Here is a 13866-nt window from a genome sequence, read left to right as displayed (position 1 = left end):
AGTGTGATGGAATACTCTCCACTTGCCTGGTTGAGTACAGCTTCAACAATGTCCAAGAAGCTGAACACCATCAAGGACAAAGCAGCCTATTCGATTGACACGCTATCCACCACCTTGAACATTCACTCTCTCTACCTCCAGCAAACAGTGGTAGCAGTGTTTACCATCTACAATGTGCACTACAACAACTGGCCAAGGCTTCTTTGACCTTTACCACCTAGAAGGACAAGCGCATGGAAACATCACATCCTCCAACTTCCTCTTAAAGTTACACACCATCCTGTCTTGAAAGTGTATCACCATTCCTTCATTGTGACTGGGTCCAAATTCTGAAACTCTCTCTCTAACATCATTGTAGGAGGACCTACATATGGACTGTAGCATTTCAGAAATTTAGCTCACCACCTCTTTTTCAAGGGCAACTGAGGATGAGCACTTCTGGAAAAATCAAAAACATAAACGCATTGAAAACAATGCACACTGTACCAGATAAAACATTTGGTGGGTCAAGCACTTGCTACAGATGCCAACATAGTGTGATGTTTGGAGACCTAACTCCCTCATGAATATGCATCAACCCTTTGCAATTTAACATTTTTGTAGATGAGTTCTCTGCTCTTGTATCTAACACTTTTGTACCAATCAACATTCAAACACATTAATCATCAGGACATATGTTACAGGATTTAAAACAGCTCTGAAGCATCTGCGATGGCTGTAGTGATTGATTCCAACTGCTGCAGTTTCAGGCCTGTCAGTATATGCACTACCCCACACGAGGTACTAACAGAAACAAGCAGCTCACATTTCCCCTGTGATTACTTTGATCTTTTTTTCCATTCTGTTTCCAAGCCTATGGTTGTACTATTTTTCTTGATGACCTATCACTGACTTTTGGTAATTAACAAGGTTTTATTGAGTTCTTCACATGATCATGGATTATTTTTATAGAATAAAGGTTTGGGAAAATAAAGATAAAAGTGCTGTTAATTATGTCAAATGATCAAATGAAAGATCACAACAGCCGCAAGCAAAGGATCTTGTGAGAATCCAGCTGATGTTTCCAGGACATTTTAACTGTAATAATCATGTCTGAGGGAACAAAATATCTGGATGTTATGCTTGGAGTAGTGCCAAGGGTTTCTAAAGCTAGCTTTGTTTTTACAAATATATATCTGATAACTGTACAAACCTGTATTTGGTTGTGAGATCTCTGCAGTCACCTCATCTTCAGATCTGTCTGTTGCAATTGTCCTTTGGATGTTCTGATACCTGTTATCAAATCAGAATGAGAATGAAATGCTGAACGCCTAACTAAATAATATGTTATATCATGGAGTGAGGTGAGAAATAGTGTAATTGCAGTAACAGCTTAGGACATTGTCATGGCAACATTGCTAGCATTGTAAATCATAGATAGCGCTGGTGACCTGAAACAGTAACCATCATAGAAATATATTTTTCCGGTCACTGTATAAGTTATTTCTCTTGTCCTTGGCAGGCTGGGGACATGCTCCCAGAACTCTGCTTTTACCACTTTTGATTCAATTATTAAGGGGTGCACAACAGCAGTGCAGATATATATTGTCTAATTCCCCTCTCTCTTCTAGAAAGTTCTTCACCTCCTCAAAACTCCCTTCAGTTCATTCTGGTAATTCACTGTGTGGAATCAGTTCCTACCATTCAATCGCAAGCTGTGTTAGAATGCCTTCATATTGTGCCTGCCGGTTTCAGATAGGCAGTACCTTGTTACCAACACAGGGCTACATATATGCCAAACAGCCGAAGCAGCATGTTATAGACGGAGCTGAGCAATCCCATAACCAGTGGATCAGATCAAAGCTCTGCAGTCCTGATTGTCCACCCGTCCTGAATGGCGGGGATGGTCGGGTGGGAGAGGGGTGGAAATTAAACAACTAACAGGAGGACAAGGCTCTTTCAATGTCCCCTTCCTCAATGATGGGTGAGCCCAGCATATCAGTGCAAAAAACAAGGCTGAAGCATTTGCAATCATCTTCAGCCAGATGTGGTGAATGGATCGCTCCTTGATATTCCCATGATCAACATCCTGGGGTTAGCATTGACCAGAAACTGAATGTGACCAGCTATCTAAATACTGTGGCAACAAGAGCAGGACTGAAGCTGGGAATTCTGATCAAGTAGCTCACTTCCCCAAAGCCAGTCCACCATCTACAAAGCACAGGTCTCTCCATTTGCTTGGACCTGCAGCTTCAACAACACTCAAGAAGTTGGACACCAGCCAGGACAAAACAGCCAGTTTGATTGGCACCTTCCACCACCACCACTACCTTAAACCACATACAAGATGTACTGCAGCAACTCACCAAGGTTTCTTCCACAGCACCTTTGAAACCCCTGCCCTCTACCATCTGGAAGGATAAGGGCAGTAGATGCATGAGAACTACACCACCTGCAAGTTCCCCTCCAGGTCCCATACTATCCTGACTTGGAACCATATCGCCATTCCTTCACTATTGCTGGGTCAAAATCATGGGACTTCTTCCCTGACAGCTCTGAGGGTGTGTGTACCCCGTTCAGATGGACTGTAGCAGTTCAAGAAAGCAGCTCTCAAGTGCAATTAAGCATGGGTGACAAATGTTGGCCTTGCCAGTGACGCTCAAGAACAAAAAAAAAAATTACCTAGCTCGGGATTAAACTCCCACAGCTCATATAGGTGTGTAAAGCACGGTTCCTGGATTGTAATTTTTAAACGTATTTGTGAACAAGGGCATGAGTGTTTTGATACTCAACAACAACTGTGCATTAATCATAGTAAAACATCCCAAATTGCTAACAGCAAGTTTTTTAAATAAAATTTGACACCAAATCACAAAAGGAGATATTAAGGCAGGTGACCATAGGGTTGGACAAAGAGCAAGATTTTAAGGAGTGTCTCAAAGGAGAAGACAAGCCTAAAAGGTATAGGAAAGGGTTTGCACAGTTCAGAGAATTACACATAATGATGTCCATCAGTACCAGGGACCACTCTTTAAATCCAATTTGACATCACACTGGAGTAATATTTCATATAATGCCAAAGTCAAATACTCTGAGGTAAGCTCTCCCTCCTCTCCAAGAACTCAGGCCACAAACCAATTGAGAAGTTATGCTGAGTTCTGCTGTAGTACGTTACACCTATAATAACACAATTGACATACAATAAACATTAACATAGCAATAGGGGAAAATTCACCAATTACGTGTGAAGGGAGTATCAGTTGGAGATAGAACTACAAAATCCAGGTCGTCTTTACCAAGCAGTCTTTTGATCATTGATCCCTGAGGTTAGATTTAAGCAGGAATCATCAGAAGTGAAAGGCAGTGAGAATTTACGGTCCCTAAAGCACAGGATTTTCAAAAATTGAGTCCAGGTCATTCCCACCCACATTCAGGGAGGTAAATAATGTTTTGCTCCTCATTTTCTTTCATCTCTAGAGATTCAAGCTTAGATCAACCACAGGGCCTTGCAATGAAGGCCACATGTCACTTCCAAGGAGAATGAGCTTTGGACTTTTCCACTGAAATAAAGCCTTTTCTTTCTCAAAGAGATTGAATACTTAAAGACCTAGTAATTAATTAAAACATTGCCAAGCTGTTGAGTAGCATCCATATCCTTTAGTTTTTCCCTTGAAGTTTTAAACAATGCATGCTCATAATATAGATGAGTTGAGAAGTTCTGAAGTACAAGGGAGCTGAAGTAAGAAACACAATTGGTGTTGAACCATGAAACAAAAACAGAAAATGTTGGAAAAACTCAGCAGGTCTAACAGCATCTGTGGAGAGAAAGACAGAGTTAATGTTTCGATTTTATCTTGGTGTTACACCATGCTATGGTTTCTGGCTGTGTTACTGCTGGTGGAAAGTCAGCTTCCTAATAAGTATCCCCGGGTAATTTCTCTAAGCTAGCACTCCTGATGATATTGGCCAAGATATTATCACTCAGAGTCTTTCTAAGGGCTTTTGCATTTTTGCAGTGATTTGGAATCCATTGCAGCACATTCCCTACATAGAGGATATGCAAACTCTGTGAATGAGACAGGCTATGGTGTATCTGCCTAACTAATCAGATTGAAGAGTCCCCAATGAGGCACACAGAGACTGAACCAACCCGTGTACGTTAGAATAATTGATTCAATGCCAAAACATATGTAACAAGTGAAATGAAGAGAGGAAAGAAAGGTGGAATTAGGAGGAAGATAAGAGACAGAAAATCTTTATAAAAATTGGCATTTTTTAGATCTTCAACAAGTTAAAATCTTAAGAATTGAAACTGCACACTTGTAAAATATCATTTTCAGTGCCAGAGAAGTTGTGAGTAATTAAAACCTATCACGCTATTAAAATATTAACTTAAATGGACAAGTCCCACCATTTTCTGGCAGGTTTAGCGTGTATCTTTCATAGCATTCTCTCACTGTTCCATATGTTTCACTGCTGAGTCCCTCAGTGAGAGACCGAAACAGCAAGGCAATTCAAATAACTTCCTGATTGTCACATTTAACTGTGCATGCATGATCATTAGAAGGTATCCAATCTACACTTTGATAATGGTGAGTGCTGATAGCATCACCATAAATTTTACTGCAAAATTTGGGCCATTACTTGGCATTTAGTCCATTTTTTTAAAGGAAGCAAATATAGAAATGTACCGAACAAAAGAATTTAAGAGTTAAAATAATTTTCTACAGTTCCTTTCTTTTAAAGAAGGTGTTAATTTATTTTTGAGTTCCATATTGAACTCACCGCTTGGCCTGTCATTTCTGACATTCTCATCATACATCTAACTGATTTCTCACTAGGATTGAAACAAATGAGAATGATTCAATTTCCCCTAATTAAAATTGATGGATAGAACATTATGGACTATGCACCATAACTTCCTGTGATGCATTTCCTTTGAGTGCCACTCCCCAGTGTGAGCACGGGGGTAGGAAATTGGCCTTCGTATATCTATTTTTCTTTAAATAGCTCGATATACTATACACAAGTACACATCTAGAGTCACAATATATTATTTGTGCATTCATAACCCATTGATTATCCTTATCTGTGTACATATTCTGCCTATCTTACAGCTTGTAGAGTGACATATTCGCTAGTAACCTTGTTATATCTATAGGTCAGAAAACTCACTTACAACTCTAAGAGCAGATTTTGTCCCCAGGTGAGTGGGATTCACCAAGTCAGGAGATTTCCCAGCTCTGTGAACCTGAGCTTTAAAATTGTCTGCCTGATTTTCAGTCACTGTGGCTGGGGGTGGGGGGGATGCATGGGCGCAAGACCTGCCTCTGTGCCTCTGTGGTCCGGCACAATGTTTAAGCAAATAAAAATTAATAAAACAACAAAGAATATCACTTCAAATCTTGCCTCCCCACACCTCTCCCACACACCCTCTATGCTGCATTCATGCCAACCTGTGCCAACCCTTGCCTCCCACTCACTCCCCTGGCCCCTCACACTGTTTTGCCAAATTAGTGCCCTTCTACCCACCTCACTTCCCCCATGCCCCCTATGCCAATGGTCCCACCACCCATTGTCCTCACCCCTTCCTTGCCAACTCAATTAGTATCCTTGGGCAGTTCCTTGACATGATTGACACTTCTTGGACAGGTTCGACAGCATTGACAGGTTTGACACTTCCTGGACAGTTTTGACAGGCTTGACAGCTCTTTAACAGTCCCTTGGCAGCTGGACAATTCCTTGATAGCTGGTTTGTTCTTTGATAGTTCCCTTAACAGTTCCATGACACCTGGATAGTTCCTTGACAGCTAGACAGCTCCTTGACAACTGGACTACTCTTTAACAGTTTCTTGACAACTGGACAGTTCCTTGACAGCTTTTTGATAGCTTAATAGTTCCAATAAGTTAATGTGTAAAAATCACATAATCATGTTCACTTTTAACAGTCCCAAAGGATGCCTTACCTCTCCCAAAGGTGTCCCGAGACCTTATCCAAAGGGGCATCTTACCTCTCTAAAAGGTTACCCTGGCAATCCAAACACATTTGCCAATTTCAGACCTCCTCTTATCTGTTCTAATCTGCATACTCTGGGCTCCACACTCCTGTTCTTCCAAGACCCCACTTCAGTGGAGACGGCTGGTGATTTAAATGGCCAGCTGCTCCACAGATTGTTCATGCATGAATCCTGGCCCAACTCCAGTCCTGCCCCTGTGAAGATGAGAAATGCCAAGTTCAGGGGCAGGTTGGTCATTTCCGGGATTTTTGCCATGATGGAGAAATTCCGGGCCTCAGTTAAACCAAAGTTTTACAATATTCCTTTGTTAACCACAAAGCAAAGACTTAACTGTACCCAAATACCATAAAAAAATTTCTCGGAGATATCTTCACTGCCTTCTTCCTCAGTCTCTGCACTGAGCAACTTCTCATCATTGACAATTGCAAACTCCATCTCAGTTCATTGTGTTCATTTTCTCTCTAAGTTCACTAACCTCCTATCCTCCCTTAATCTCTCCCTCCACAAAAATAACCAATGCATATCCACCCTTTTGACCTTGCCATCTCACATGGCCTCACTATTCTCATCATGAAAGGGAAATCATGTTTGACAAATCCGTTGGTGTTTTTTGAGAATGTTACTTGTAGCATAGATAAAGTGGAACCTGTAGATGTGGTGTATTTGGACTTTCAGAAAGCTTTTGATAAGGTGCCACCCAGGAGATCAGTAAACAAAATTAGAGCACATGGATTGGGGGTAATATACTGATATGGATTGAGATTTGATTAACAGACAACTAAAAACAGTGAGAGGGAATAAATGGGTCATTCTCTGGACGACAAGAGGTACACCACAAGGATCAGTACTAGGGCCACAGCGGTCCACAATCTACATAAATGACTTGAATGTGGGGACAAATGTCATATTTACAAACTTGCTGACACAAAACTAAATGGGAATGTAAATTGTGAGGAAGATGCAAAGAGGCTTCAAGGGGACTTGGACAGGCTATGTGAATGGGCAAGAACTTGGGAGGTGAAATATAATGAAAGTAAGTGTGAAGTTATCCACTTTGATAGAAAAAAAGAAAGGCAGAGTATTTCTTAAATGGTGAGAGGTTGGGAAGTGTTGATGTCTTAAGGGACCTGGGTTTCCTTGTTCATGAGTCACTAAAAGCTAGCATGCAGGTGCAGCAAGCAATTAGGAAGGCAAATGGTATGATGGCCAAGGGAATTTGAGTTCAGGAGTAAAACTGTCTTGCTACAGTTGTATAGAGCCTTAGTGAGACCATACCTGGAGTATTGTGCACAGTTTTGGTCTCCTTATCTAAGGAAAGTTATACTTGCCATTGAAGGAATACAATCAAGGTTCACTAGTCCCTGGAATGGCAGGATTGTTTTATGAGGAGAGATTGAGGAGACTGGATATGTATTCCCTAGAGTTTTTAAGAATGAGGCGTGATCTCATTGAAACTTACAAAATTCTTACAGGGCTTTACAGGGTGGATCTAGATAAGGTGTTTCCCCTGGCTGTTGAGTCTAGAACCAGGAAGCACAATCTCAGGATAAGGGGCAGGCCATTTAAGACTGAGATGAGGAGGAATTTCTTCACTCAGAGGGTTGGATGTCTTTGGAATTCTCTGCTCCAGTGAGCCATGGAAATGCAATCATTGAGCATGTTGAAGACAGAAATTGATAGATTTCTGGATACTAACAACAGTAAGGAATATGGGATAGCCAAGAAAGTGGCGTTGAGATAGATGATCAGCCATGATCTAACTGAATGGTGGAGTAGGCTCGATGGGCTGAATGCCCTACTCCTGCACCTATATTCTATCCTATATCAATTACAGATAAGACCATCTCTGATCATTTCCTTGCATTACTCTCCACCCACATCCCTCTTCCCTTTCCCAACACTTCTGTGCCCACCCTAGAAAAACAGTGTCCAAATTCACTTAACAACTGCACTTACAAAAGCCCCACTGGGGCTTTGGCCTCCATTCACCACAACATTTCTGCAGCTATTTACCCGGGAGAGAGGCAGAAAGCGAACCTGGTTGGAAAATGCACAGGAAACAGCTGCTTCAGCTTAAGCTCTAGAATGCTGGGTTTGAAGAAAAAAACAAAAAGTAACATCACAGGAAAACTGTAAGTTCAGTGGTTGGTAAGAAACTGCTGTTAGGGATTGTCCTCAAATAGCTGTAAATTATTTTTTAAAGAAGTAGCTACTTGGATTTAAGAAACATTAGGAATAGTGTAGTAAATTTAAGTCAAGGCCATTAAAATAAAGTAATATAAGTAAACCAAAGTAAATTAAAGTTAACATAAGGAAAGTAAGGTTAAGACATGGCAGGGCAGCTCGGTTATGTGGAATGCATGTTCTGTAATATGTGGGAAGTCATGGACACTGCTGGTGTCTTAGACAATCACATGTGCAGCCAGTGCAGCCAGCTGCAGAAACTTGAGCTTTGGGTTTCGGAGCTTGATCAGCAGCTGGAGTCACTGTGGCGCATCTGCAAGGCTGAGAGCTACATGGATAGCACATTCAGAGAGGTGGTCATACCACAGATTAGTAGCATGCAGGCTGAAAAGGAATGGTTGATCATCAGGCAATCCAAGAGAAACAGGCAGGTAGTGCAGGAGTCCCCTGGGGTCCTGCTTGCTAATCAGTTTTCCATTTTGGATACTGGTGCGGGCATTCATTCCTCAGAGGAGTGCAGTCAGGGCCAAGCTGAGCCAAGTGGCTCAGCTGTAGAAATGAAGGAAGAAGGAAGGAAGAACAAAAGTGAGAGGGGATTCATTAGTTAGGGGAACAGACAGGCATTTCTGTGGCCATAGACATGACTCCAGGATGGTATGTTGCCTCCCTGGTGCCAGGGTTAAGAATGTCACCGAGCAGCTGCAGGGCATTCTTCTAGGGGAGGGTGATCAGCCAGAAGTCATGGTCCACATTCATGCCAATGAGTTAGTTAGGAAGGGAGATGTGGCCCTGTGATCAGAATTTAGCTTGGTCAAAAATGAGCAAGTAGGACCTCAAATGTAGTAATCTCTGGATAACTCCAAGTGCCATGTGCAAGTGAGAATGGAAGTAGGAGGATAAGACAGATGAATGCTTGATTGGAAAGATGGTTCAGGAAGGAGGGCTTTAGATTCCTGGGACACTGGACTGGCTCTGGGGAAGATGGTACAAGCTGGATGGGTTGCACCTGAACAGAACCGGGACTAAGCTCCTTGCAGATTCTTTTGCTAATATTGTTGGGAGGGCTTTAAACTAACTGGGCAGGGGTGTGGGAATGAGGAGAGGATATTAGAGAGGAATACCAGGGTGCACAAAATACTGGGAGAGACAGGTAGCACTAGAACAGAGAAAATTAAGTTAATAGGTGGAGTCAGAGTAAGGGAGAAAGTCATTGGGCAGAATCTTGCCCTTGGATGGCGGGCAGGTCCCACCAGCTTGATGGCGGGCGGGCAGCCGACCCCCGCCACTAAAATGGGGCCCACCGCCATTTTGAGTGGGTGGACCAATTAAGGCCCGCCCAGCGGTATCCCCGACAGGAAACGCTATGCGAAAGAGCGCACTTCTCCCTGAGGCAAAGTCCTGTCTCAGGGAGAATCCTGACAGTCGTAAAATCTTTAAAAATAGAAACGTTAAAAAATTAACATGTCCCCCTCATGAATAAAAAGCGTGCAATTACAGTGTTTGGTGTAGTCTATAGGCTGCCAGCTAGTGAAAAGGATGTAGAGGCACAAATCTGCAGGGAAATTATAGAGAAATACAAACATTATAGAATAATTATAATGGAGGACTTTAATTACCTGGATGTAGACTGGGACAATGGTAATGTAAAGGGTCGAGAGGGTCAGGAGATCCTAGATTGTGCTCAGGAGAATTTCCTACAGCAGTATGGGTCCAGTCGAACAAGAAAAGATGCACAGTTGGACCTGGTTCTTGGAAATGAAGTGGGCCAAGTAGATCAAGTGTCAGTGGGGGAACATTTAGGAGACAGTGATCATTGCATTGTAAGGTTTAGAATGATGGTAGAAAATCACAATATGCAGCTCAGAGTAAGAATAATTAGCTGAGGGAGAGCCGGCTTCAAGGGGGCAAAATTGGAGCTAGGTTGGATAGACTGAAACCAAAGGTTGGCAGTAAAAACTGTAGCTGAACAATGGGCTGCCTTCAAAGAAGAGGTGGTTCAAGCACAGTTAAGGTATCGCTCCCTCCGGGACACCCTGGTCCACTCCTCCATCACCCCCTACTCCTCAAGCCCCTCCTATGGCACCACCCCATGCCCACGCAAAAGATGCAACACCTGCCCCTTCACTTCCTCTCTCCTCACCGTCCAAGGACCCAAACACTCCTTTCAAGTGAAGCAGCATTTCACTTGCATTTCCCCCAACTTAGTCTACTGCATTCGTTGCTCCCAATGTGGTCTCCTCTACATTGGAGAGACCAAACGTAAACTGGGCGACCGCTTTGCAGAACACCTGCGGTCTGTCTGCAAGAATGACCCAAACCTCCCTGTCGCTTGCCATTTTAACACTCCACCCTGCTCTCTTGCCCACATGTCTGTCCTTGGCTTGCTGCATTGTTCCAGTGAAGCCCAACGCAAACTGGAGGAACAACACCTCATCTTCCGACTAGGCACTTTACAGCCATCCGGACTGAATATTGAATTCAACAACTTTAGGTTGTGAGCTCCCTCCCCCATCCCCACCCCCTTTCTGTTTCCCCCTTCCTTTTTTTTTTTACATCCTTTATGCTCTCCCCACCCCCACTAGAGCTATACCTTGAGTGCCCTACCATCCATTCTTAATTGGCACATTCGTTTAGATAATATCACCAACTTTAACTTTAACACCTATGTGTTCTTTTGTACTATTGTTGTTGACATCTTTTGATGATCTGCTTCTATCACTGCTTGTTTGTCCCTACAACCACACCCCCACTCCACCTCTCTCTCTCTCTCTCTCTCCGCCCCCTACACACACACCTTAAACCAGCTTATATTTCAACTCTTTCTTGGACTCGAACTCAAGTCCTGTCGAAGGGTCATGAGGACTCGAAACGTCAACTCTTTTCTTCTCCGCCGATGCTACCAGACCTGCTGAGGTTTTCCAGGTAATTCTGTTTTTGTTTTTGTTTTGGATTTCCAGCATCCGCAGTTTTTTTGTTTTTATCTCACAGTTAAGGTATATTCCCTCAAAAGGGAAAAACATGGAAAACAAATCCAGAGCTCCCTGCTTGAAAAAGGAGTTAGAAATTAAGATAAAGAAGAAAAGGTGTGCTTATAACAGGTGTCAAGTAGAAAATACAACTGAGAACCAAGCCGAATATAGAAGGTTCAGAGGGGAGGTGAAGAAGGAAATAAGAGAAGCAAAGAGGGATTATGAGAAAAAACTGGCAGCCAACGTAAAGGGGAATTCCAAAGTCTTCTATTGGCACATAAACAGTAAGAGAGTGGTAAAAGGAGGACAAGGGCCGATCAGAGACGAAAAGGGGGGTTTACACATGGAGACAGGGGGCTGAGGTGTTAGATGAATACTTTACATCTGTCTTAACCAAGGAAGAAGATGCTACCAAGGCCACGGTGACAGATGAGGAAACTCTATCACTAGAAGGGTTCAAAATTGATCAGGAGGAAGTGTTGGATAAACTACCGGTACTTAAGTTTGACAAGGCACCGGGACTGGATGAGATGCATCGAAGGATATTGAAGGAAGTAAGGGTGGAAATTGCAGGGGCACTAGCCATAATCTTTCTGCCTTCCCTAGACTCAGGGGAGGTGCCAGGGGACTGGGGAATTGCAAACATTATGCTTTTGTTCAAAAAAGGTTGTAACATAAGCCCAGCAATTACAGACCTGTCAATTTAACTTCAGTGGTGGGGAAGCTTCAATTATTCAGAACAGAATTAGTTGTCACATGGAAAAATGTGGGTTGATTAGGAAGAGTCAGTGTGGATTTATAAAGAGGAAATCATGTTTAACTAACTTGCTGGAGTTTTTTGAAGGGGTAACAGGGGGTAGATGAGGGTAATGCTGTTGATGCTGTACATGGACTTTGAAAAGACATTCAATACAGTGCCACACAGCAGACTTGTGAGACAAGTTGTAGCTCATGGAATAAAAGGAACAGTAGCAACATGGATACAAAATTGGCTGAGTAATAGGAAACAGAGGGGAATGGTCAATGGATATTTTTCAGGCTGTAGTGGAGTTCCCCAGGGGTCAGTATTGGGACCCTTGCTTTTCCTGATATATATTAATGATCTAGATGTAGGTGTAAGGGGACAATTTCAAAGTTTGCGGATGATACAAAACTTGAAAACATTGTAAACTGTGAGGAGGACAGTATAGAACTTCAAAAGGACATAGACGAGTTGTTGGAATGGGCAGATAGGTGGCAGATGAAGTTCAATGTGGAAAAGTGTGAGGTGATGCATTTTGGTAGGAAGAACATGGAGAGGCAATATAAAATAACAGATTCAATTCTTAAGAGGGTGCAGGAGCAGAGGGGCCTGGGTGTATATGTGCATAAAACATTGAAGGTGGCAGGACAGGCAGAGAGAGCAGTTAATAAAGCATTCAGTCTCCTGGGTTTTATTAATAGGTGCATAGAGTACAAGAGCAGGGAGCTTATGCTGAACTTATTTAAGATACTAGCGGACCTCAGCTGGAGCACTGTGTATGGTTCTGGGCACCAGACTATAGGAAGGATGTGAACGCATTGGAGAGAGTGCAGAAGCAGTTTACAAGAATGGCTCCAGGAATGAGAATCTTCAGTTACGAAGATAGTTTGGAGAAGTTGGGACTGTTCTCTTTAGAGAGGAGAAAGCCAAGAGGAGATTTGATAGAGGTATTCAAAATTATGAGGGGGCTGGAACGAGGAGATAGGTAGAAACTATGCCCGCTCATAAAAGGATTGAGAATGAGAGGGCACAGATTTAAAGTGATTTGCAAAAGAAGCAAATTTGATATGAGAAAAAACTATATCATTCAGCGAGTGGTTTGGATCCGGATGCACTGCCTGGAAGTGTGGTGGGGGCAGGTTAGATTGACGCATTCAAGAGGACGATAGATGACTTTTTGAATAGAAACAACGTACAAGGTTATGGAGAAAAGGCAGGGCAATGGCACTAAGTCGTAATGCTCATTTGGAGAGCTGACGCAGACCCAATGGGCCGATAATTATGTGCGTAATGATTCTGTGATTCTATGATTCTACCGATTTGCTCAATCCACAGAACTCCACTGTTGATGCCCTCAGCCCTATTAAAACCATTACTTTCTCTCAACCTGATCATTTCTCCAGTATAGCCCTAATTTCCACCTCCTTAAATCCAAGGGGACCACAAAACTGAATGGATATGATGGCTTTAGCCATTCACTTCCAGACCTGGACTACATAAGATAGTATCAGAATAAAAGCAAAATTCTGCAGATGCTGAAGATATCAAATAAAAACAGAAAGTGCTGGAAAAACTCAGCACGTCTGACAGTCATATTGGACTCAAACGTTGGGTGGAATTGTCCCAGATTTGCTCCAAGTGTGGTAGCAGATGTTTTCACGCTGTGTTGCCCCAAACCCACCACAATGCTTATGTACTCCTGGGAAACACAGTGTTTCCACTGTGGGTGGGCTCTCAATTGCCCACCCACCATCACTTTGCTGCTTCATCACGCCGGGCGCCATATTTAAAGTCCAGCCACAAGCACATATCTCAGTGCTTCCATACCACGACTGCTGCATGGAAGGCAGGATAGCCCCAAAAGGCAAAAAGACTGCAGCCCCCCCGCTTCAGCGACGTGTCTATGGAACGCCTTTTGGACACAGTGGAATCCTGGCTGCAGGATGGGCAGCGGCGTCACCAACTTGGCTTGGGA

General features: G+C 42.9%; 1 protein-coding gene across 1 annotated transcript in view; it reads right to left on the bottom strand.

Moving 5' to 3' along the window:
- The window catches only part of LOC121276200 (E3 ubiquitin-protein ligase HECW1-like), a 527663-nt gene that overhangs the window by 191453 nt on the left and 322344 nt on the right, over positions 1-13866 (bottom strand). The window contains exon 11 of the mRNA XM_041184341.1: positions 1193-1272. Coding sequence (XP_041040275.1) covers positions 1193-1272 — 80 coding nt within the window. The remainder of the gene's footprint in view (positions 1-1192; positions 1273-13866) is intronic.

Source organism: Carcharodon carcharias, chromosome 3 (genome assembly GCF_017639515.1).
Source record: "Carcharodon carcharias isolate sCarCar2 chromosome 3, sCarCar2.pri, whole genome shotgun sequence".
NCBI lineage: Eukaryota > Metazoa > Chordata > Chondrichthyes > Lamniformes > Lamnidae > Carcharodon > Carcharodon carcharias.
Note: the sequence above shows the minus strand (reverse complement) of the source record. Positions and strands in the feature narration are given on the sequence as shown.